The sequence below is a fragment of the Hevea brasiliensis genome, chromosome 4, assembly GCF_030052815.1.
Source record: "Hevea brasiliensis isolate MT/VB/25A 57/8 chromosome 4, ASM3005281v1, whole genome shotgun sequence".
NCBI classification, from domain to species: domain Eukaryota; kingdom Viridiplantae; phylum Streptophyta; class Magnoliopsida; order Malpighiales; family Euphorbiaceae; genus Hevea; species Hevea brasiliensis.
In genome coordinates this window covers 105,908,646-105,934,244 of record NC_079496.1, presented here as the reverse complement: position 1 = coordinate 105,934,244, position 25,599 = coordinate 105,908,646, and the positions used below count along the sequence as shown (strand labels likewise).

Here is a 25,599-nt window from a genome sequence, read left to right as displayed (position 1 = left end):
TTTATTAATTAAGAAATAAATGTTTAGGAGTTATTTCTGAGATCTGAAGATGGTCTATAACCTGCTTAGCTCTCCTCTTTGGGAAGGATGGGATCATACCTACTGAAGAAGGCTCTGTAAAATTATTTGTCAATTTAATTACTTTTTTTATCAATTATTATATTTAAAATTAAAAGAATTCAATTTTTTTAATTTTAAATTTTTTTAAAAAAATAAAATTCATATATAATTGTCCAAGAATTCAATTAAATTTTTTTCTCACAAATAATTTATTTCAAACAAAATTTTAAAAATTTCTAAAAGAAAAGCAAACTATTAGTAGAACCAAACTTAAGTTAGAATTTCTATTATCAAATATTGGCCTATAAATTTTTTTATAAAAATAATTATTTAATGCTTATAAATTTTGAAAATTATATATATATATATATATATATATATATATATATATATATATATATATATATATATAATTTATTTATCATTAATTTATCATGTTATTTAAATTATTTTACAAGAAATAACCGATATTGCAGACCCTGTCGAGTTCACCATTATTTTTTTTTTTTAACTGACTTATCCACCATTTCTAATAGAGCAAAAATTATTTATTACATTTCTAAGTATCAAGGGAGTTTTGCTTCAACCGACAAAGCTCACTGTAAAATTTTGAATTAATTATTTGTTAATTATTTCACGCAAGCAGCTTTTAATTGACTGCATATCTGCATGATATCAACCCTTCATCCCAACTGAATTTAATTCCAAAACCTATAATAATTATTCATGCATTTTTTTTTAATTTTGTTTGAATTTAAAATTACTTAATTTTAAAAATAATTTCAATATTATTAATTCAAAATTCATTGATATGTTATACATTTTAATTGTGTCAATTACAATTTAATTTTAATAAAATTATAAAATATATTTCTAAACTCTATTTAATATATAGTATAATTTATTTTATTTTTTAAAAATTAATATTTTGATATTTCATAACCAAAAATATTTTATTACTTTGCTTTATAATTATTGATCCATTAAAAATCTAATAAAAAAAATTTAAAAGTTTTGAATTTTATAAATTTTAAATAATTAAATTTAAATAAAATTCTATTAAAAACAGTATATAAGATGAGAAATTTACCGGAATTCGCCATTTTCTTAGCGGGAAAGAGAAGAGGGAAAAGAAAAAAAAAAAATAGAGGAAAAAAAAAAGCTCGTCTCTCTCTAGTCCATCATCTTCGCTCTCTCTCTCTGTCTCATGGCTTCTCTTTTGAGAGACCTCTCATTAGGCCATTCCAAGAGAGAGTAAACTCCACCGCTGCTACAACCGCTACCAACAATGTCTTCTAAACTAATCGCCTCCGATCTCGACTCTCCACTCGGCCAACTCTCCACCCAGCTCAACGATTCCGACCTCCGAGCCACTGCCTACGAGATCTTCGTCGCCGTATCCCGTACCTCGGCTGGCAAGCCTCTCACCTACATCTCCAACTCATCCAAGTCCGACTTGTCGACTCACCATCACTCGCCTAACTCGCCAGCGTTGCAGCGCTCGCTCAATTCCGCCGCTGCCAGTAAAATGAAAAAGGCCGTTGGTTTGAAATCGCCAGGCTCCGGTTCCAAGAAGAGCCCCGGTTCGGGTCCGGGCTCGGGCCAGGGGAAGTCCCGGCGGTCTTTGACTGTTGGAGAGTTGATGAGGAGCCAAATGCGGGTGTTGGAGACTACAGATTCAAGGATTAGGAAAGCTCTTGTGAGGATTGCTGCTGGTCAGGTTAGCTCAATTTAGAGTTTTCATATATATATATATATATATATATATATATATATATATATATATATATATATATATATATCTCTGTGTGTGTGTGTGGGCGCGCGCGCACATTTAACTCGATTTTTGGAATTTTTAGTTTGTTTTTCAATAACGGTGCTATTGTTACAATAGTATGTTGATTTTAGTAAACACTCATTGTTTTCTGAATATTGCAGATTGATATGTGGATCATGATTCGTCAATTTGTGTCGGGGGAAACCATAATTCTATTAATGCAAATTTCTGCCTTTTTTACCATTTTTAATTTACACTGAATCTTTCTACTGACCTATTTCGAAAATTTGAATTTTGTGGAAGCTGAATGATCAGAATGTTTTGTTGTCAATATATTGAAATGGGATTTTTTGTTTGTCTTTGCTTTGAAGTTGGTTTATGCATTTACTTTGGAGAATCTTTTTTTTCATATTCTCTGCGTGGTCTCTTTATATTGTTTTGGGCTATTTATTTATTCCATGATCTATTCTCTGTTCGTCTGAATTTAATGGTCTGACATACAGTTTTTGGAGTAGCCTTTGAATTTTATCCTACCACAATATTCCAACTTAAACTTCCATTACTTATAAAATTAAACTATCCTTTTAACTATTATATATTGGCCCGGGATGCTCATGGGTTTTACTGTCTCTCTGGGTTGTGGTGGTTTCCTTTCAAACTGTTATCCTCCTACTAACATGCTCATCGCAGGTTGGAAGGCGAATAGAGTCGGTTGTTCTCCCGCTAGAGCTATTACAGCAGCTTAAGCTTTCAGATTTTACTGATCAACTAGAATATGAAACATGGCAGAAGAGAACTGTGAAAGTTCTTGAGGCTGGACTTCTTATGCATCCACGCGTGCCACTTGAAAAATCAAATCCTACTTCACAGCAGCTACGGCAAATTATTAATGGAGCTTTGGATAGGCCTATAGAAACTGGAAAGAACAGTGAATCAATGCAAGTGCTTCGTAGTGCTGTTATGTCTGTTGCTAGTAGATCTGATGGCTCTTTTTCTGAGATATGCCACTGGGCTGATGGTATTCCATTGAACCTCCGCCTCTATGAAATGCTTTTAGAAGCATGCTTTGATGTTAATGATGAAACATCTATAATAGAGGAAGTTGACGAACTTATGGAGCACATAAAGAAAACTTGGACTGTCCTTGGAATGAATCAAATGCTCCACAACATCTGCTTTACATGGGTTTTATTTCACCGGTTTGTTGCAACTGGCCAAGTGGAAACAGGCCTACTTGATGCTGCTGATGGTCAGCTGGCTGAAGTTGCTAAAGATGCTAAGACGACAAAGGATCCACAATACTCCAAGGTTTTGAGTTCTACATTGAGTTGTATATTGGGTTGGTCAGAGAAAAGGCTCCTTGCATATCACGAAACATTTGATAGTGGAAATATTGAGGCCATGCAGAGCATTGTTTCTCTTGGGGTGTCAGCAGCCAAGATTTTGGTTGAGGATATATCTAATGAGTATCGCAGAAAGAGAAAAGGTGAAGTTGATGTAGCTCAAAGTACGATTGACACCTACATCAGGTCATCACTGCACAGTGTTTTTGCTCAGGCAAGTCTTTCCTATCAACATGATGATCTAATAGATTTGACTTCTGACATCAATTATTCTCAGTGGCACTGGCATCTAACATGATAACGCCTACTGTCTTTTTCGGCATTTGTGTGTTACGAGTGGGGCTCATAATATACAATGTGCATTCAAATTGTTGTGTACTTGGTCCATACACCAATATTATTTGGTGTATGAAGAGAGGAGATATCTGTTACAGCACTCTGGTTTCGTTTTGTCTTTTATCTTATTTTGCAGCCCATGTTTCATTATTTGTGTGAGACTTTGAGGTGTTAATTTAGAAACATAAAAATAAAGTGAACATCATATATATATATATATATATATATATATATATATAGTAAACCCAAACTCATATCATGTACCAATTTTTAGGAGATTTCTTTTGAGGGCTGTGGAATCTAATCTTGTCTTTCAATTTTGGATGTCCCCATTCATGTCCAAATGTGGAAGCATGCTTTCTTAATATGGGTATCTGAGCCGTGAGGAGGCCGCCCTAGTACAGCATTTCAAAAGCCCAGTTCAAGTTTGAACCAAGTGAGACCTCATATAGCTGGAACTAAGCCTTTAGTAGATTGATGATTAATTTACTTCACTATGTCCTAGTTTTGACACTGATGAGATGCATCCAAGATCAGCCTAAGTTACTTAAAAGTCCTACCCTTGCAATGACTATTATCATTATGTGAATGCACATGTACACATGCACACACGCATATGCAAAGTGGTGGGTTATAAAATTAATCAATGAATGCCTATTTCTTCATAACAATTTATGGTTGGTTACAACTGTTGTTTGATTTGTTGTGAAATAGACACTGGAGAAAGCAGACTTAAGCAGAAGAGCATCAAAAAATCAGCCCAATCCTCTTCCTCTTCTCGCAATCCTTGCAAAGGATGTTGGTGAGCTGGCACTTAATGAGAAGCAACTCTTTAGTCCAATACTAAAGAGATGGCACCCTTTTGCAGCTAGTGTGGCTGTGGCCACACTGCATGCTTGCTATGGAAATGAACTAGAACATTTCATATGTGGCATAATGGAATTAACACCAGATGCTGTGCAAGTACTGAGAGCTGCAGATAAACTGGAGAAAGATCTTGTGCAAATTGCTGTCGAAGATTCAGTGGATAGTGATGATGGTGGAAAGGCAATAATACGTGAAATGCCTCCATTTGAATCTGAAGCTGCAATTGCCAATCTGGTAAAAGCATGGATCAAAGCAAGAGTAGATAGACTTAAGGACTGGGTCGATAGAAATTTGCAACAAGAGGTATGCACCTTCTATGCATTTTTGGATTCATTGGTTCTTTTGATAGATTATGGTTTGATTTGGTATTAAAATCAATAATTTCATTATTTTGTAAGTTTTATTGTTGAATTTGATATTGATTATTGATATTGTTAACATTTCTAGTGATGTTACTAGGTTTCCCTCATGAAAGTTAAATCCATTATGCTATTGCAAAGTTAGCCCGTCAAAATACAAATTCTGAACTTATGTATAAGGAGAGCTGAAAAAAATGGGAACTACAACTCCATATTGTATTTGATTGGATGATTCAGTTGGAATTCTGTGATGACATTGATGGGACTTGGTTTCAACATTAAAATAGATTCATGCAAACATTTGCCCATGTGTTCATGTTTCACAAGCCCTAATTCTTATATTTCTTCCAAGGAGCCATCTGGATATTACTTCCTCCAATTTCTTAGATGCTTTTCTCATAAGATTTTATTATTTGCTTTTCTTGAGCTAATTGGCTTGGCACAATATTTATAGGTCTGGAATCCACAAGCAAATCAAGAAGGATTTGCTCCATCTGCTGTTGAAGTCCTAAGAATTATTGATGAAACTTTGGATGCATATTTTCAGCTACCAATACCAATGCATCCAGCATTGCTACCTGATTTGATGGCTGGCTTGGATAGATGTCTTCAATATTATGCAACTAAGGCAAAATCTGGCTGTGGTAAATCTTTGGAAAGCTCAATTAATTAATCCCTGGCTTCAGATTTTTGGGTTTCTAATAGTTGAATTCTTTCAATCTAATTTATAGGATCGCGGAACACATATGTACCAACGATGCCAGCATTAACCAGATGCACAACAGGATCAAAGTTTCAAGGTGTGTGGAAAAAGAAAGAGAAGTCACCACATCTTCAGAATAAGAGTTCGCAGGTTGCAACAATGAATGGGAATAATTCTCTTGGGATACTCCAGCTGTGTGTGCGTATAAACACATTGCACCGAATCCGAATGGAGTTGGATGTTTTGGAGAAGAGGATAATAACTCATCTAAGGAACTCTGAATCAGCTCATGCAGAAGACTTTTCAAATGGGTTGGCAAGGAAGTTTGAACTCACACCTTCTGCTTGCGTGGAGGGAGTTCAACAACTCAGTGAGGCACTGGCTTATAAAATTGTTTTTCATGATTCGAGTCATGTTTTGTGGGATGGTTTGTATGCTGGGGAGCCATCATCTTCTGGAATTGATCCTTTTCTTCAGGAGCTTGAGCAGAACTTGATCATTATATCAGATACCATGCATGAAAGAGTTCGAACTCAGGTTGTTACTGACATAATGAGAGCTTCTTTTGATGGATTCTTGCTTGTTTTGCTTGCCGGAGGCCCCTCCCGTGCTTTCACCCGTCAGGATTCTGAAATAATAGAGGATGATTTCAAATCCCTCAAAGATCTATTCTGGGCCAATGGGGATGGCTTGCCTGCTGAGTTGATAGATAAATTCTCGGTTACAGCAAGAGGCATTCTTCCTCTTTATCAAACTGATACAGAGAGCCTCATCGAGCGATTCAGACGTGTAACATTGGAGGCATATGGCTCTTCTGCCAGGTCTAGACTTCCATTGCCTCCAACTTCGGGAGAGTGGAACCCTACTGAGCCAAACACACTCCTTCGTGTGTTGTGTTACCGGAATGATGAAGTAGCAACAAAGTTCCTCAAGAAAACTTATAATTTGCCTAAGAAACTGTAACAAATTTGAGGCACTGTGCATACTACTGAGGCAAGCCACTTCTTGCATGGGAACTGCATATGCAGAAAACTCCCATAGTTGTAGCCATATTTAGCAATGATGATCCAGAGGTTGGTTGGGCCAGTGGGTTCCTTGGGGGTAGTAGCAGTGAATGTGTATGGTACATTACAAGTGTCTTGGCTAACAAGATTCAGAATTGGATTGCAGGAAAAACAAAGAGGTGGGCGTGAGATCTCCCAAGCTTTACTTGTTGAAGAACGTAGGTGAAGATCCAGTATTATTTATTCAATTTTTAGAGTTCACCAGATTTCCATTTTATTTTATTTATTATTATTATTTTTTTTTTTTGTCTATTCTCTACTTACTGCATTATATTATACTAACTAATCGGCTCTTTGTTCCCTAGTTTTTTTTTTTTTTTCATAATGTATTGCTGTATAGTATAGCCACATTCTGTTGTATATATGTATATATATACACCTTGTATCATAAATAATGTTTCTCTACTTTACGAAATAAAATTAATTATTTTACATACATCACAGCTGATTTTGTTTGATTTATTGACCTGGGAAGAGAATATAAGCGTGTTTAGAAAGTTCTAAAATGGAAGAATTTAATAGGATTGAATTATTTTTATTTAAAAAATAAGTTATTTCTACTAATCATTGTTTTACATTAAAAAGTAAATTACAATTAAGTCATTGAGATGTTGCAAAATTCACAAGATACTCGGTTTATTTTTAGAAATAATTTAATCTTTAAATTTAAATTCAGTTAACAAATTAATATCTATGTTAACTGTTTCTCAATTTAAAAAGTTTAGCCTTGAAACAGAATTATAAATATTTTATCCGTATCACAAGAGTGAGACCCCTAATTAAAATTGTGGATTAAACACTTTGAAGATAAAATAACGTAAAGATGTCTGTGTTAGTCTCTATGAGTGTGTGGGTCTGAAGAACGACAAAGGAGTGCAACTTTAATGAAAATGGATGTTCGGGGCTGTCATTTGAAGGTCCTCTCTCTAAATAATCCTTGGAGCAATCTTTTGTGAGTTATTTACAAGCGAACAATGAGTATAGTTTGTTCTATAATGCTATTACAATATTGGTGATTAAGGGCTTGCTATGTTTTGACCGTAATCAAAATATTATTTCTAAGTTGAATGAGTGATTTATAAAAACTTATCAAAGCGTTTTAACTAATATCAATAGGATAATATTATTTTACATGTAACGGCTATTCTAACGATTATTTTTACCGAACATTTTTACTTTAAATCACTATATAAATAATTAATCACTAACAGTTAATATTTAACAACTAACAACTAGTAACAATTACTAACTAGTGACAGTTACTAAAGCAGCTAATAACCATTGCCCAATAACGCCAAGTATCTATTTGATATTGAATTTTAGAAGTCAAAATTATTTTTCTAAATCAAAGCACAATTTTAAATACAATTGAAAAAACTAATTTGGAAAAAATTACTTTATATTTTGTGTTTTTATATCTATTCTATAACTAATATATTTTAAAAAAAAAAATTTTCTCAACGATAGTTTTAGCAGTAATACCAAATAAGCCCTAATTATATGGCTACTTACAAGTTCATGGTTAGATCTCAGTTTTTCTTTTTTTTCAACTCTTAAAATATATGCCAGATACTTCTTGCACGAAGTAATAATCAAGTTTTATATACTTTTTTTTTATAGTAAATTGAAACACACACGGGAGTATAAGAATTACTATACCAATACCCACATCCAGGCAATTGTTAACTGAAAAAAATCTCAGCACATGCCTATAAACCCACCCACACACACACGTCTACAACCGATGTGAAAGTCCAAAGATTCTGTCCTAAACACGCCCCACATGGAACCTCAATTAAAACATACCGGCCCACCCACAAATGTCAACAAGGCCTTTCGATTTTTATGGATAAGGCCAATATTATCACACCACAACAAGGCGAAAAAAACCAAGCCCAGAAAGTAGAGATCGAATCCGCAACACTTCTGGAGTTGTGTTAGAAATGGCATTATATTCACTCTCACTTGATCTGGCAAACGTGAATCGCATGGGACTTGCCCGAATAGATAGCGAAGCCATTAGTGGATCTTCTATTATCAAGACCACAACTCCAATCACTACTTGTAAAACAATCGAGATACTCAGTAGAGTCCAAAGCAAAGAGCAAACCATATCTGAGCAGTGTGAAGAAAGTTTGCCTAGAATTCAAATATTGACTTTAGTATTTTTAGTTTAATCTACTAGTGTTACTGATATGTCACTCGCAATCTACAACACTAAAATGCTCAGGAAACCCATGACAATTAACAGCAAAATGAACATGTTAACTGCTTAATTTTCAGGAAAAAAAAAACCCCAAAAACAAAAACAAAAACTGGAAGATATATCAACCCTAGCTGATCACATTCTCTAAATCCTCTAACAGGCATCTCTATGTTTCTGCCAACAAGAAGCCTCAGCCAAACGAATAATTACTGTAATTTTAAAGCAATGTCAAACACAGGTATAATAACATCTCAAGCTAAACCTTAGCAACTTCTACAAGTTGTTGCTGTTCTATAATAACATAATCAACGGTTTGTCATGGAACAATCAACTGTGTGAATATACAACATAAAGATGTTGCCCGAGTCCCAGAATTTGCGAAATACTAGTTTTACCAGGATGATTGTGGCTGCCAATGCTCTGAACAGGGATAAAAGGGAAACTCAGGCATGGTACTGAACAATAATGGCCTCAAACAATGTCAAGCAGAGGATCATGATTCTTCTAGGATGGCACGTCCAAGATTTGTGGCAAGAGCTAGTCTAACAGAGCTCAAGGCCTGGGGTGGCAAGTCAGCTTCAATGAAGTCTGGGTGCAGCCTTGCCATCGACAACTCTTGCAGTTTATTCAACAAGAGGTTTGTTTGAGACACATTCAATAAAGGTCGCTCCTGCCAGTAAAGCAGTTTCAACTGCAGAGAAAAATTATCGAAGGTATCAACATGGGGAAAATACAAAAAAGTGTCGTATGACTTCGCACTTCTACCACTCAAGACCTGTGGTTTTTTCATTGCAGATGAGGGCATATATTTTCATGCCATTAGGACTTGAAGTGATAAAATAACTATACCATTACAAATGCTGATTTGACACATTAAAAAATTGATTTTTCTGTCAGTCCCACAAAAAAAAAATGAAATCTCCTTTCCCCCAAATCCCACAATACGAAAAAACTAACCCCATTAATTCTTCCACAAAATAGATTTGCCCTTAATCCCTAACCCAATTCCTCTTATCCTAATTCTTCCCCAAAATTGATTCTCTCTCTCTCCTCTCTCTATCTCTCTCTCTCTGGTCATGCTTCAAAGCTTAGTTCCTCAATCACCAAACAATTCTAGTTCTAACTCAAACAATTCTACTTCCTGAAGATGAATCGCGTCAACAGAAAACGGGTAGGCAGGCAGGGATGCCTTAGGCAACGCCGACAACCCTTCTGCCAAACAAACTAACTTCTCTAGTGAGATTATTGTCTCAGGAGACAAGACTATTGGCGAGGAAGATTGCGTGGAGCCTACTATTCTCAGACTCCTCGGCCTATTACTTAAATGCGCCAAGTGTGTAGCCATGGACAACCTCTATGAAGCCGCCGATCTCCTTGAGATCTCAGAGCTCTCATCTCCCTTCAAATTTTCCCTGAGCACATCGGTTATTTGGTACCTGCTCAAGTCAATAGGGAGGAGATTGGTTTTTGTGAGCTCACTAAGATAGACATTCAAACTCCATGTTGTGGAGGATTATTACAATTATTATTTATTGCCCAAAATGTGATTGTTTTCAAATTGTCAGTTTGATTGTGAATCAAAGTGTTAGCTTGATTGTGAAATATTGCCCATAATCCAATTCAAAATGTGATTGTGGATTAATGGGGATGTTGGTGGGAAGGAGGTTGATGTGTCCAAGGCACAAGAGGCTTTGGTTAGGGTTTTTGAGAGAGAGAAAGAGAGAGATACAAGGACCAATTTGTAAATAATGATAATATTAAGGGACCAACTTGTAAATAATTACAATATTCAGGAACCAAACTGTTAAAATACAGGGATGAACTTATAAATAATGGAAATATATGGGGATCTCAAAGTAAATAAAACAAAAATTTTTAATTAATTTTTATAAGTAATAAAAAATTTTTAATTTAGTGTGACCCACGTATTGACAAGTCAGGAAAAAAAAATTTGTTTTTCTATTGTGTAGCGTCAGCATTTCTAATGGTGTTAGTTGTTTTGTCAGCTAAATGCTAACCGCGTGAATCCACAAGCCCTCATCTAAAACGGAAAAGCCGCATGGTAACTTTCTATACCTTTCCCTACCAACAATACCTCTCTACAATTAGAATTCAAATAGAAAAGGTCTGGCTCATAGCCAAATAAGTAGTTCCGTTGCACAAAAACAAAATAAACAGCAAAATCATTACTGACTTTTTGAGATAAAAGAGCAGCTCACCGAATCATAAAGAATTGGCAGCCAGAAACGTTGAGGTGTAGAAGTGTTTTTCATAAGCTGCATATTCACAAAGCAGAAATCATTCAGAAATTAAACCTAATAAGAAATATTAATAATATAAAGGTTTTCTTGCCACATAAAAATCCTGTGTATAACAGGAACTCATGTTTTAAAAATTATAAAAATTACAGTGCTTGTACAAAAAACTAAATATTCAACGAGGAGTTGCAAGGCTATGTCTTGGCTAGCTCCAAGATCTTAGGAATCACAGATTAGTTATGAGCATGGTACTACAGCTATTCGATACAGAGCTTGTCCACTGTGCATACCGACATTAGTGATTCCACAGCTTGCTGAGTAGCATCTGTAATTTTTCCATCATTAACCTGCTTAAGAGACCTCTTAAAATCCCTATACCTGTGATGCAACTAAGGTCAGAATTAAGGAAAGAATGAGAACACAAAACTGGAAAAAAAAAAAAAAAAACAGATAGCAATAATCATGGCTTAATTGGAAAAATCCATACTTGTGCAGGAACTCAAGACCCCCAGCAGGCTTGGATTCTGAACCCAGCAATTCAATTAAACCTTCCCATTGCTGTATGGACAAGGAATTAAATCAATTTAAAAGATTTAAAAGGTTATTAACTTTGCAAAATAAGTAAGAAGTGGCACTTGAAAGGAACTTTGAATAACACATAGACTACTTAATTGAATGGACAAAAATGAGGGGGAAAAAAACCTTGAAACTTTCATCGGAGATTGACTTTCCAACAGAATTAAACAGCTGCTGAGCAATTCTGTTAAGACAAACTTCATCCCGAGCTTGTTGAAGCCAAAAAACGCCATAACCTTTCCTACCATGTTTCCAATGGTATACTCCAGCAATCTATGCATTAATGTTAAGTTATCAACATAAATACAATGCATTTGACATCTTGAAATTCTCCAGAGAAATTGACTTTGTTAATGCAACTGTACATAAATAAACAAGTTCCAGGGTAATCTCAAAACCACAAGAGAATCAAATTCCATGAATTTTTTTTGGTGTTCATATGTCAACAAGGTATATCATGCCTTCAAAGATTACATGTACCTTCATAATGTTTGAGCTGACACTGTCAAGTTCATAAAGACGGCAAATCTCCAAATTCTGCATGAGTTAAAAAAAATAATGAAAATAACAATTCAACATGATTGAGTTAAGAAAGGCAAAATGGCAACAAGAATAGAAGGCTGAAACTAAAGATGAATCAATTGCTGGTTACCTTAACCAGTAATTGATTATGTTGAACAGGCTGCCTGTACAATAAAATCTCCAATAATCCCATTCCCTGCTTCATACAAGATATCAAATAAATTGGAGCAATCTGCAGACACAAAAGAATCAGGATGAGTGAAATCTGCTAGTCAATAAAAGGAAAGAATAAATTATTCTTGGCAAAAAAATGAGAAGCATTTAATAAGGGTAAAAATGTCAAAACAGAGAGCATAAACAACATATTGAATAATAGCACAAAACCATATCATTTTTTAACCAGAAAAGAGATATTCATTCATGAAGATAAAGGGTACATCCTATCAGTAACCAATAGATTAGCTAAATGGGTAGGAGGATTCGAAAGCCAACTCAAAGGTAAAGAATCAATCCTCACTTTACCAGCTACCCAGTGAGCACATCCATTAGCTGTTCTAGGGATGAATTTGACAGACCAATAAGGATGCACAAATAAAAGACTTTTAATATCATGAACTACTGCTTCTATCTCCCAGGGAATAGGATCTAAAGGGAAAGTTAGACAAGCTGTCAACTGGAGATAATCTGATTCAAAAGAAATATGAGACCATCCTCAATTTCTAGCTAAACATAATGCAGCCCGAAGACCTTGGGCTTCTGCTACCAGAGAAGAGGAACAAAAAAGAGAAGCTACATATCCATCAATTAAAGCCCCTGCTGAGTTACGAACTACAACACCAATACCTGCTCTTCCAGAGGTTCTAACAAAAGAGGCATCAACATTAATTTTGACACAATTTTGGTCAGGGGGACGCCATGCAGAGAACACAGGAAACTGTTGATTTGGCAATGAGGGATGATGCAGGGCCACCAAGAAACACAGCTCATCAACAGCATTCTTAGCTTTTGTAATAGTAGAAACAGGATCTGGGTGGTGAGAATCAAAGACTGATGCATTTTCTAGACTTTCAAATATATTAGCAAGTCATGGCCACTGAAATTAGAATATTATAAGAATTCAGATGCACTAATTCTCCTAAACCGAGCCACCAAAAAGAGAATGATGAGAAACCAATCTTACTTGGTTGAAGACCTGGTGAAAAAACCAAACCAAGTAGCTCTAGCATGGGCACAGAATAAAAGACAGTGTTCCACAGTCTCCACTTGGCTACTGCAGACTGGGCACAATGGGGAATCTGAACATTTTCTACTATACAAGTTGGCCTTTAAAGCATTATTGCAAGGCCTCCACAAGAACAGTTTCACCTTCTAGGGAATGAATAGAGACCATAATTTTTGCCAAAACTGAGGAAGGTGATCTCAGGAGGAAGAAGGATGGGCTGTTGAAATGCGATCTTGCTGATTAAATTTAAGTCTGTTATAAACAGCTTTGATAAAAGGGATGCCCATACAAGAATGATGCCAAATCATAACAGGATCTCTATGACAGCCTCCAAGGGGGATTTTAAGAATTTCCCGACATTCAGCAAGTGAAAAAGAAGGCCTAAGAATGTTAATATCCCACTAATTCCTTACTGTAATTAAATCAGCTATGTAAACAATAGGGTTATCCCGTGGTCGAGGACTTGCAATTTTAAAACCAGGGAGAGATGGAATCCAAGGCTCCTCCCACACAATAAGAAACGAGGAGATAAAACATGGCATCTCACAAACCATCTCTGGCAGCTTCTCTTCCTTGGATAAGACTGGACCAACGTGGATGGATGAGATCCTGGATTGGCACTCATAAAGTCCGTGAAGGGATAATAGATGCCTTTAATTATCTTAACTCAGAGCATCAGGATTTTTTAACATCCTCCAAGCTTGCTTGGCTAATAAAGCATCATTAAATAGCATCAAATCTCAAAAACCAATTCCACCATCCTTTTTTCTTCTGGATAACTTATGCCAGCCTAATCAGTGGATGTTGGATTTATCTAGAGAATGTTGCCACCAAAATTTAGAAGCCAACTGATGGAGGTCACGAATCAAACCACTGGGAAGCTTGAAAACTGACATGATGTAGTCTGGAATGGCATGTATTACAGCCTTAATGAGAATTTCTCGCCCTGCCATGGTTAGAAACTTAGCCTTCCAACAAAACAGCTTAGCTCTAACTCAATCCTTGAGAAAATTCAATACTTGAGATTTTGACCGACCCCAGGAAAGAGGAATACCCAAATATTTGGAAAGCATACCCGAATTATGTATATGGAGAACAGATTCCACAGCTTGCTTCACTGAATCAGGCGTGTTACCACTGAAAGTAAAATCTGATTTTTAAAGATTAATACGCTACCCTGAACATTGACTATAATCATCCAAAATCCTCTTAAGATGTTAAGCTTCCGACCGAGAGGCACATCCAAAAAGGATCGTATCATCTACAAACAGCAAATGGGTCAAAGTTGGACATCTTCTATTGATCTTAAATCCTGAAATAACATTCCCATTAACTGCACGATCCAACATTCGAGATAACACATCCGAAACTAGAAGACAAAGGTATGGTGATATACGATCACCTTGATGGATACCTCTGCCCAGATGGGAAAAACTAGAAATGTCTCCGTTGATCCGAATAGCATGCTCCACCGAAGATATACAATGATGAATACAAGAGACACTGTCGTACGCCTTATGGATGTCAACTTTGATAGCCATAGCACACTGGTTCCCTTTCTGATGCCTTCTCAACGCAACAAAAGCTTCGTGGGCCACCAAGATATTATCTTGAATGCTCCGATTAGGCACAAATGCAGACCGCAGAGGAGAAATAATGTCATTTAGCCAGGGCCTCAAACGATTAGCAAGGATTTTGGAAACCGCTTTGTAAGAAATTACACAGGCTTGTTGGTTGAAAATCAGCAAAAGATTGAGGATTCAAAGTTTTCGAAATTGACGTTATAATAATGGAGTTCAACCGTGGAGGAAAAAAATTATAATGAAAAAAATCCCTCAACATAGACATCACCTCATTTTTAACTATTCTCCAGTATTTTTTATAGAATACACCCTGATAACCGTCCAAACTTGAGGCTTTGTAAGCCCCTAAAAGAAAAAACTGCTTCTTTAACTTCATCCTCAGACACCAGTTTACATAATTCTTTATTCATATGCTTCGATAACACAGAGGGAATAATATATAGGAATTTAGTTGAGAGAGATACCTGATCTGCTGAGAATAGAGAGGAAAAATACGAGCGAGCTTCTGCTTTAATCTCATCATCCCGATGCAACCAGACCCCATTAGCATTTTTAATTTTAATGATTTGATTTCTTTGCCTTCGACTAGAAACATGGGCATGATAGAAACGGGTGTTTTTATCACCAAACAACAACCAATCAACCCAAGCTTTTTGATACCAGAAAATCTGTTCCAACTGACATTGCTGCTTCAACTAGGATTTTACAAAATCTCATCTTGAGATATTGAACCATTCACTGATGACTGAAGAGCATCAAGATGATTAGATAACTCATAAATTCTTTGTCTAGAATTCCCAAATTCTTGTTTGCTCCAATCCACTAACACCTATCAACATTGACTCAATTTTGCTTGTAAAGAACTTCCAGAAATAGAATCTGACTAGGCTCGACTGATAACATCTTCACAATTACTTGATGTCGGCCATCTTAAGTCAAAGACAAATTGCCTTGGAGGTTTCCTTGGGCTATCAAGAAAAGTCAGGATTAAAGGCCTGTGATTAGGGGCAATTAATTTTTCATGGAACAACTGAGAGAAGAGAAACAGAGACCTCCATTCTGGACTAACCACTGCCTTGTCAATGCTCTCCATAATACAATTGTGACCATGCTGCTTATTGTACCAGGTAAATCTATTTCCATGAAAATCAAGTTCACCAAGGGCCTCTTTAAATAGAAGATCATGGAAAGCTTCTGCACTTGGATGGTGAATACTGTGCCATCCCCATTTATCTATAGAATTACTGCAGATATTAAAATCTCCTAGAATAAGCCATGGTTCTCCCCTATTTCTTCCCATACACTTCAACTCATTTATGAAGGCTACACGATCATTCACTTCAGGAGGACCACAAACAAAAGTTGCCAACCACATTGGGTTCTTATTAAAAGCAATATGAATCCAATTCTTCGTTGCATTTACAATTTGAAGAGGAACATTCCCATGCCACCACAAAGCCAGACCCCCTAATAGCCCAAACGGATCCAGATAAAAGGAATGACTAAAACCATACCTGCTTCTCCACCTTTCCAAAAAGAGCTTCCTTTTTTTTTTGTTTCCATTAAGAAAACTACTTTGGGATTATTCTTGGAGATTAAATCTCTCAATGTTCTCATTGTCAAGGGTTGCCCGGCTCCCTGACAATTACAGCTTAATAGAGTCATGGCTTCTCTGGTGGCTGAAGGCCAGCCGCCGACGCCTTAGAAATTGAAAACCCACTATTGTTGTCACCATCTCCACTATTGTCTTCCATTGTTTTAAAATTAAGAGCATCCTATACTACTCCCTGCTGCATGCTCATACTTTTCTGCGAGCTAAGTATTTCAATTTAGGTATGAACATTTTCTTAGTCTTCATGCAAGAAGAACTGCTAGGATTCTAATGAGAAGATACTTTTGGAACCGGTAAACTCTCTGATTCATTCTGGCCCACTATACAAGGACTTAAGAGGATTATGGCTTAACACTGGGTTGCTTTCAGGCAGCTTTATGGGCTTGCCAATTATTTCAACCCAAGATAAGCTAGATAATGTTGGAATATAGGGCCATGGATTGGGTTTGTTAACTGCAATTTGACCCTCCTTTCCTTTTTTTGATGGGGCTATAATTGATAAAGAGGATTTTTTTCAAAGATGCCGTTGAACCCTCTGCTAAAGACCCAATCGAAGGTTGAGAAAAGATAAACTTACTGGTTGTCTCAGTTCTTTCCAGAGTAAGAATGCTTGGAGAGAACTTTTATGTTGGGTTTGGTGAATCATAACCTGATGTGAGACGGTCTCCTTGTGCAGCGAAATTGATAGGATTTGTATAATTGGCGGTTATGTTCATGGGCTCGATGTGGGGAATAGAACATGTGATAAGACTTGATTGACTAACTGATTGTGCTTGTCCATCCTTCGAAAAAGAGAGAGATGTTGGGGAGTGATCAACACGCACTTCCTAATTTGAAACTTCACCAGGTCTCCCTGCCCCCTCATCCCACTTGGAAGCGTATCCCCATCGGCTTTGGTGATGATGATCGAAATGCCATATCTCCGCCCTCATCCATAGGCCATATTCCTGACGCTTTCCTCTATTTTCGACCAGGCCACTTTTGCCACATTAGGACAAAATTGAATCTGATGCCTCAATAATTACACATATAACAAACATCAGGAAGTCTCTCGTACCAAAAGCGAACTCTCTCCAATAAACCATTACTCTTCTTGGCAGTAAAACTTCCCACAAGAGGTTTATTCACATCAAGCTCTACTCGAATACGCAAATGGACACTTCTTGATCCACTGCAAAGTCGACTTCTAACAGCTTATTGAAAATCTTCCCAATCAGAAAAGCATTTTCTCGCGTCATTTGGTTATGAGACAAACCATGGATTTGTACCCAAAAAGGGCATGTCGAGAAATCCAATTCCTCAATCTTCTGCTCTAGAGACCATTGTTGCAAAATATGAAGTTGATTACTCACAGACCATGGAACCCCTTCTAAAACCCTAATTTTATCTCTCTCATGTGCAAAAGTAAATAAGAAAGTGTTAGGAGATGCAGGAATTGGTTTTTACTCAGAAATCAAATGTCAAGTTCCACACTTGATTCAAGACATCTTTAATATGGGTAACTTGAAGTCTTGAACTGATTTTTTCGATAAGAGTTTCCCTGCTAATTTTGTACTAGCTACAACAATAGCTGCTTGGTCATCATCATTTAAGTCTAGAGTGACATCCTCTCAGGACATACAATTGGTTTTATTACACAACTCATTAATGGAATTTGATAACTATTCCATCAGAGTAAACCAAAAGGAAAAACACTAACCTTAAAGGCTTATCTACCAACCTCATCCTTATAACTTAAGAACTCAGGAATCCTGATGGAGAGAAGCAAAAGATTCAGACTCAAGGACTTCACTAAGAAAAAACCTCCAACCATCACCTGTAAAACATGATACTCAAGATACTTGATGAGAGACTAAGAAAAACTTTAGGTAGACAGAGAAAACACGCTACCACTTTTGGGGCAACATAAACCATATCATCTTCAATGCTTCATATCTAAGAAAATAGCACCTTTTCAATGTGCAAGAAAGAATTTCAGAAATCCTATCACAGGCAATAGACGGTAGACTCTGAAATGGAGCATTTCCTAGTACAAAGGACATTATGAAAAGAAGAGCATTTGACTTTCTTTGTTATTTAAAAAGTCAATTCTTATTTTGTATAAAATCAATAAACTGCCATGGTGTTCTATCATGATTGATGGCTCCCAAAACATCAGTATCTATTTGCAATCCAGCCTCTTCTACAATAACCTAATTCACTAAAATAAATAACTAAAAATTACCATTTGAAATGTCAAAACAATCACTACTTCTTATTTTTTCTCTACTTCAAGTTCAAACCTAAATAGTATTAATCTTGTTTAATAAGGCTTCTCTTTTAAATAAGACTAAGACTAATATGTCAAACATACAATATATTATTTTTGTCAATACAAATGTCAAGTTGTGTTATGGAAAGTCAATCACTATATTATTTCTCTGTATATTCTATATTCTGTATTCCTATTTAGAATTTCTTATTTAGGATTTCTTCCTAATTAGTAGAACACAATTATAGGAATCAATTGTATATATATACCCATGTACAGATTAATTGAAATCAAGGAGAATCATCTTTTTCTACATGGTATTGAAGTTATGAGAAGTAAGAAGGATATTTTCTTATCTCAAAGAAAATATGTCCTCGATTTATTGACAGAGATAGGGAAATTAGGTGTTAAGCCTTGCAGTGCACCAATGACTCCAAATTTACAACTGTTAGCAAGGAATAGTGAGTTGTTTGAAGATCCAAAGAGATACAGGAGATTGGTAGGAAAATTGAACTACCTTACAGTCATTCGTCCTGATATTGCTTATGCCGTTAGTGTGGTAAGTCAGTTTATGTCTTTCCCAACTATTGCTTATTGGGAAGCCTTGGAACAAATCTTATATTATCTGAAGAGCGCTCCAGGAAGAGGTTTGTTACATGATAATCATAGGCATTTGAATGTTGAATGTTTTTCAGATACTGACTGGGCTGAATCTAAGGTTGACAGGAGGTCAACTACTGGATATTGCGTTTTTGTTGGAGGAAATTTGGTGTCTTAGAGAAGCAAGAAACAGAGTATAGTTTCTCGATCTAGTGCTGAATCGGAATATAGAGCCATGGCACAATCAATATGTGAGGTCATGTAGATACTTCAATTACTAAATGAGACAGGTTTTAAGAACTCCCTACCTGCGAAATTGTGGTGTGATAATCAAGCTGTTCTCCATATTACTTCTAATCCTGTGTTTCATGAGCGGACCAAACATATTGAGATTGATTGTCACTTTATTCGTGAAAAGATTCAACAATAGATCATCTCAACAGGACACATCAAAACTGGAGAGCAGTTAGGAGATATCTTCATAAAAGCTCTGAATGTATTATTTCTCTGTATATTCTGTATTCTGTATTCCTATTTTGGATTTCTTCCTAATTAGTAGAATACAATTATAGGGATTAATTGTATATATATTCTCATGTACAGATTAATTGAAATCAAGGAGAATCATCTCTTTCTACAAGTTGAATAACCAACATAAGCTAAAATATGAAAAAAAAAAAATTATATATATACATACACACACGCACACACAATAAACCTGATAATAATTCCAACTCTAAAATGATCTACCATCTTTGAAATGAAGTTACTATTATAAATCTTTATTCAAGGAATTCGGACTTACTTGCCAAGTCAAGATATGAGAAGATAGAACTTGAGCATAAATAAGTCGATGGAGTTCCTCTATGTTGATTCCCCCCAAGTTATCACGCTCCTCATGTAAAAGAACTTCCGCTTGATCACTCCCAGCAGTCAAAAACTCTATGGCATGAGCTGCCATCCTGCAAAGTCATAAAAAGTTACACTCCATACACACACAGCCCAAAAAAAAAGGCATTTCCTAGCTTTACTCGGCCTACCAATTTCTTATTTTCTAGACTTAAAAGAGTTCTCTAGTGGGATTTTTTAAATAAAAAGATCAAGAACCTGAATTCAATTTAAAATGAGGTTAGAACAAGATAATAAAACAGCTTACCAAGTGCCAAAATCTCTTGAGCATTCTGCTAATATAACCTGTAGCATTTGAAAAATCCCAATGAGTTATATTGAGGGAAAAATTAAAGAGTAAAATAATAGAGAATTTGCACTGCAGTGTCTGAGCCACATAGCACACCTCTGTATTTTCCCCAAGAATTCCTACAATAAGCCGCATCAACTTATGTGGAATGGTCATTGGTTTCAACTGAATGCATTTCTGAGCTAGGCTGTACATGCTTTCTAAACCCTGAACCCAGAAAAGCCATTAAATGGGAATTTCAGTTTCACTAACACATTTTTTTTATAACATAAAACTGCAAAACCAAGAACTCAATGTTACAAAAATTACTAATCTCAAGAAAATCTGAAAATCCATCAAGGAGACTAGTTAGGCACTTACAACAGTGAATGGCCTTATGTATAGAATGTGAGATATATACAGCTCCATCCAATTACAGGTTGCAGTTGAGAGAATGCTAGCATTTCCCAACATGATCTGTAGCATATTTTTCAAGCCCTCTCGAGTCTGAAGGTGATCACACTGAAGCCAGAATGCACTGGACTCCAACTTAGTTACTTGTGCTCGCCATCTCTCCCATGCCTAGGTTATTGAAAGAATGGTGCACAAAAGTATAAAAGCAGAAAGTTCAAGGGAAAACATAAAGACAAAATGATTATAGGAATTCTATGACCACTTTTTATCCAAAGATTCAAAGTACCTTCATAAAATCGGGCTTGGTTTTGAAGCATTCACCCAATTTTCCAGCTCCTAATTCTGGACGCAAGCGTGGCATCTTTGAAATAAGAACTGCAACAGCCTCTACAAGGCCATTCTCTGTCTGTTCAAGAACACAGAAAACAAACAAGATGTAAGATCCAATGCAGCAAACATGGCCACATAATGTCGAGTAAATGCATGCCAAGTAAATTTAATCAAGAAGAGAGGTTTCTATCAAGTTGCCAACTTGCACGATTATACAAGCCAAACATAGGTTTAGTACTACAACATCCATTACAATGTGATAGTCTAAAAAGCATACAAATAAGTTGCACACTAACAAGTAAAAGAATTTTTTTCTTAACTGTATCACATATATTCAATTTTTTGTTATTTAATTCCTACTAACCTCTCTACTGCCAAGCTGATCCAATTGATAAGATCCATGCAATCGCAACATTTTCACCTACAAGTGAAAATTATTGAGTTCAATTTAATTGTATGCATTCCAAAATAAGCATTTCTCAATTTTTCATCATTGAAAATGTAATGTAACACTCAATATCTACAGCAAAGTCCAGACCGAAAACTACTTACAGCAATCTCTAGCCAAGCAACTGCTAAGGCTGAAGATATCACCTCCCAGTATCTAGAATCATCCTCAATGACCTTCATTTAACAAATTAAAAGTTCCACAATCATAAAGAACTCCAAACAATATTTATGGATAAGGATAATAACTTAATGACCAGAAACATTAATAAACAGGAAAATGGTCATTAATGCCATAAAATGGCAAAAAAAAATCTCTATTAACCCATAAATAGCACATTAATCTCAAAAAACACAAATTTAGGAAATGATGGGATTTTATCATTCTGGCCAAATTTCAACAAGACCAACTTTTTAATGCAGAAACTCAAACATGCATCCGAAAAGCCAACATTTCCAGATAACTGACAGAAACCAACTAAATATTAGATAATCAAAACAGCAAAGACAAGGAAAAGTTCATTCAATCCAGATTCCGGAGTCCAGAAAAAAAAAAATTACACTTAGAAATATACAATTCATCACCTTACTCATAATATGACATAAAAATCAATCATAAAGCATAAAGAAAACAGGAATTTAACTGTTATAGTAGCAGCTTTATCATAAACTTCAGCAGGCAAGTCAAAAAAGTCAGGCCATCTAGCTGAAAGATGGTTAAACTTTCGTTTTCTCTTTTGTTTCTAATAAAAAGGTGCATATAGACACCAGAATTTAAAAAAGCAGGACATAGTCAAACCAGTAATGTGACCAGTCGTCCTTGAAACTCCATGAGTTTCAAATAGACAGTTGCCTGTGTATCTGATAGGAGGCTATCATAATCCTGCAGTTAAGAAAAACCATAAGAATAACAGAAGTATTAGGAGGGGTCCCAGAAAATATAATTGCCAAAATTGAGCAAATAAAAGATATGAAAATCATTACAGCCAACCAATCGACGAGACGCTCAGGCAGCCATGCTTGGGACAGCTTGTCTGCATAAAACATCTCCATCAGATCCCATGCAGCCTTTAAACAAGTTGGTTCCTCAACTTTCTACATAAAATAATTTACATAGTTATACAGGAACTGATTTTAAACTAGAAAAAGAACCTTGCTTCAGGAAAACATTTGAATCATATATTAACCTTTAAAACTTCCTTTGGATCTTCAATCACTGGACCGGCAGAAGACTTTGGATTACCAAGAAGCGAACTTACGTCCTTGCTGTACTCACTTACGTACTCCCACCTGATTTTCCACATTTTAACCAATAGAAAAAAAATAAAATACAAAACTCAATTGTTACATAATTAGTATCATGATCTCATGCGAGTTTTGCTTAAGCAACAAAAGTAATTCTACAGTGCAAAGCGAAATTTTTAAATTATAAAAAAAATTACAAATCAATTACCACTCAAGATGATATGGGGATGGACTTAATCCCATTTTGGACACGCTCAAAGCCGAGTTCCTGCGACTCTGCAGAAGCGCGAAAGGAGAGACGGAACCGTAAGCGATCCTCCGCCATTGCGCGTCACTGAGCTGTCCATCTACGTTGCCGCCTGGCCTCACCTCCATCACTTTTCCCCCAACATCTTCATCGGAGTCGGATTCTGCGGGCGATGACCGAAAAACTGAGACTCGTAAGGTGTTACCTCGAGCCCAAGAGATAGATACACGGGAAATTGGGGGCTTTAGGCCGTGACGAAGCGGGTACACTACAGCATCCTGAGAGTCCGGCAAAAAGGGGACCAACGCACCGGTGATTGAATCTGACGCGCCACCTCCGCCAGAGCCGGACGCGACGCGGGGCATTGCAAGGGGAAGGGTTAGAGTGCCGGTTACTGATTTTGAGAAGCTTGTGTTAGGGTTTTGGAGGGGTTTTTGAAGAAATTAAGAGAAACTGAATTCGACCACTGGGCAAGGAGAGAGGCTAATTTACGCGCAAAACGCACCGTTTCTGCTCTTCCCGCTATAAATTTGATTGTGTGGCAAAGCAAACGCGAGAAATTACTGGCATTTTTAGGGCAACCGTCAAAATGTGCCAAATGCTATCTTAATTTACGTTTATATTTATAATCCCTAATTTTGAACGAATAAGGGGAATTATATTCGAAAAGTTAACGGTAATTATAAAATATTTAAAATTTTATTAAATTTATAAATAAAAATGTTAAATATAATTATAATTTAATATAAATATTTAATATTTTTAATTTATTAATTAAATTTTATATTTAAAAATAAATTTTATTTTATATTTATTTTTAATTAAAATTTTATATAAAAATTTTATTAATTTTAATTAATATAATTATCTTTTAAATTAAGCTAAATAAATTTATATATCTGAATATAAAATATAAAAATAAATTTATATATTTTTTAAAAATTTTTTGAAAAGAATATATCATACACGAATTATATCGTTATTAATATGCATTTTATATATAGTTACATTTTATTTAATGCACGTCATATTTTATGACAAATTAAATTTAAATTTTATGAAAAATTTATATATTTTATTTATTTATTTATTTTTATGAGATTTATAATATGAAAAAACTTATTTAAATTATGTAAAATTTATATCTCAATATCATATATTATATTTTTTTTATCTACATGATAAATCTAGTCTACATATATATTTTTTTTAATTATTATTATATATATTATTAAGACAGACAACATTTTTACTATTCCTACGAAACAGTAAAAGTACAAATTTATCCCTTTTTGCTCTTCCTTTGCTTTGTTTGAGTGGCCAAGTGATGACATCTGCTAGACACTGCAGTCAGAGGGACATGTAATTTTCTTTTCTTATTCAGCTTCTTTAAATAGTTTTCAAGCATATAATGACAGGTTTACCCTTCTCAATCTATGGAATATAACCCATCAATGAGGATAATCTCGACCTTTTATGTATTATGTGTTATTATTATATTATTATTAAAAGAGCAATTAAAAAAAAAATTATCTTTTTTTCCTTTAACCTAAAATAAACTTCCTCTCTTATTGTATGTTCATTCACAAAAAAAAATCTTCCATTTATTAGCTTAAAAAAATAAAATATAATTTTTAAAAATATATAATCTATTTGTTTAATACATTTATTATATTTTTATCAATTATTTATGAAAAAATAAAGCTTTTTTATTGACCTTACTTTAATTTATTTAAATGTATAATTTTTATTTTACTAATTTAATAAAAAAATTATTTTATATTATTTATAAATTATAATTTTTTATTTTATAAGACATGTAGGTTATCGAACACGAATAAAAAGTGTTAATTCATTTTAAAATGACTTTATTTTATGATAAAATGAATTATACTCTATATTAACATTAGATTAATGAAAAATCAAAGTTTCATCTCATTATAAGGAAAGTATAATAATAAATTATTAATTTACTTTAATAATATTTCTTGATTTTTTTATTTTACTTTTATTGTAAATATTATTTTATAATAGAGCGATTTTGATCATCATTATTGTTATCTAAAAATATTAAAAATAATATCTATTGATTTCTTATAATATATATTTATAGATTAATTTATTAAAGTGTACAAGTAACAAATAATTAAGTTAGTTATACCCTTATTAGTTATACCTTAAATTTTGATGTAATTAAAATATATTTAATTTATTTTTTAATGATTAAAAAATATTTTAAAGCCATGCGCATATACATTAATTTTATATATTAAATCTATTATTATGAGAAAAATATTAATTTTTTTAGATGCGTTGATTAATTTTTTTTTTATTATTATTTTATAATTAGACTCTAAAATTAAATTTTTTATTATTAAATTATATTTCAATGTATTATAA

General features: G+C 34.7%; 1 protein-coding gene and 1 pseudogene across 1 annotated transcript; one reads left to right on the top strand and one right to left on the bottom strand.

Annotated features, from left to right (window-relative positions):
• The first annotated feature begins 1,267 nt into the window (after positions 1 to 1,267).
• LOC131168799 (protein unc-13 homolog) lies at positions 1,268 to 6,947 on the top strand (annotated as a pseudogene).
• A 1,885-nt stretch (positions 6,948 to 8,832) lies between these two features.
• On the bottom strand, positions 8,833 to 23,732 carry LOC131179295 (nuclear pore complex protein NUP85). Its single transcript, XM_058145810.1, has 18 exons — positions 23,161 to 23,732; positions 22,895 to 22,997; positions 22,692 to 22,802; positions 22,507 to 22,590; positions 21,813 to 21,884; positions 21,625 to 21,681; positions 21,217 to 21,336; positions 20,898 to 21,098; positions 20,634 to 20,744; positions 20,496 to 20,533; positions 20,145 to 20,301; positions 12,202 to 12,303; positions 12,030 to 12,086; positions 11,676 to 11,822; positions 11,461 to 11,531; positions 11,264 to 11,351; positions 10,935 to 10,991; positions 8,833 to 9,406 (listed from the first exon to the last, which is right to left on the bottom strand). The coding sequence occupies exons 1-18, from the start codon at positions 23,562 to 23,564 to the stop codon at positions 9,209 to 9,211; spliced, it is 2,178 nt and encodes a 725-aa protein (XP_058001793.1). The 5' UTR covers positions 23,565 to 23,732; the 3' UTR covers positions 8,833 to 9,208.
• Between the last annotated feature and the right edge of the window lie 1,867 nt (positions 23,733 to 25,599).

Bases quoted from the DNA above. Each gene is read 5' to 3' on its own strand.
- LOC131179295 (XM_058145810.1), bottom strand. From the start codon at position 23,564: ATGCCCCGCGTCGCGTCCGGCTCTGGCGGAGGTGGCGCGTCAGATTCA. The intron at 20,745-20,897 runs GTAAGTGCCTAA...TTCTGGGTTCAG, and splicing joins ACATAAGGCCATTCACTGTT to GGTTTAGAAAGCATGTACAG. The intron at 11,823-12,029 runs GTACATGTAATC...ATTAATGCATAG, and splicing joins TCAGCTCAAACATTATGAAG to ATTGCTGGAGTATACCATTG.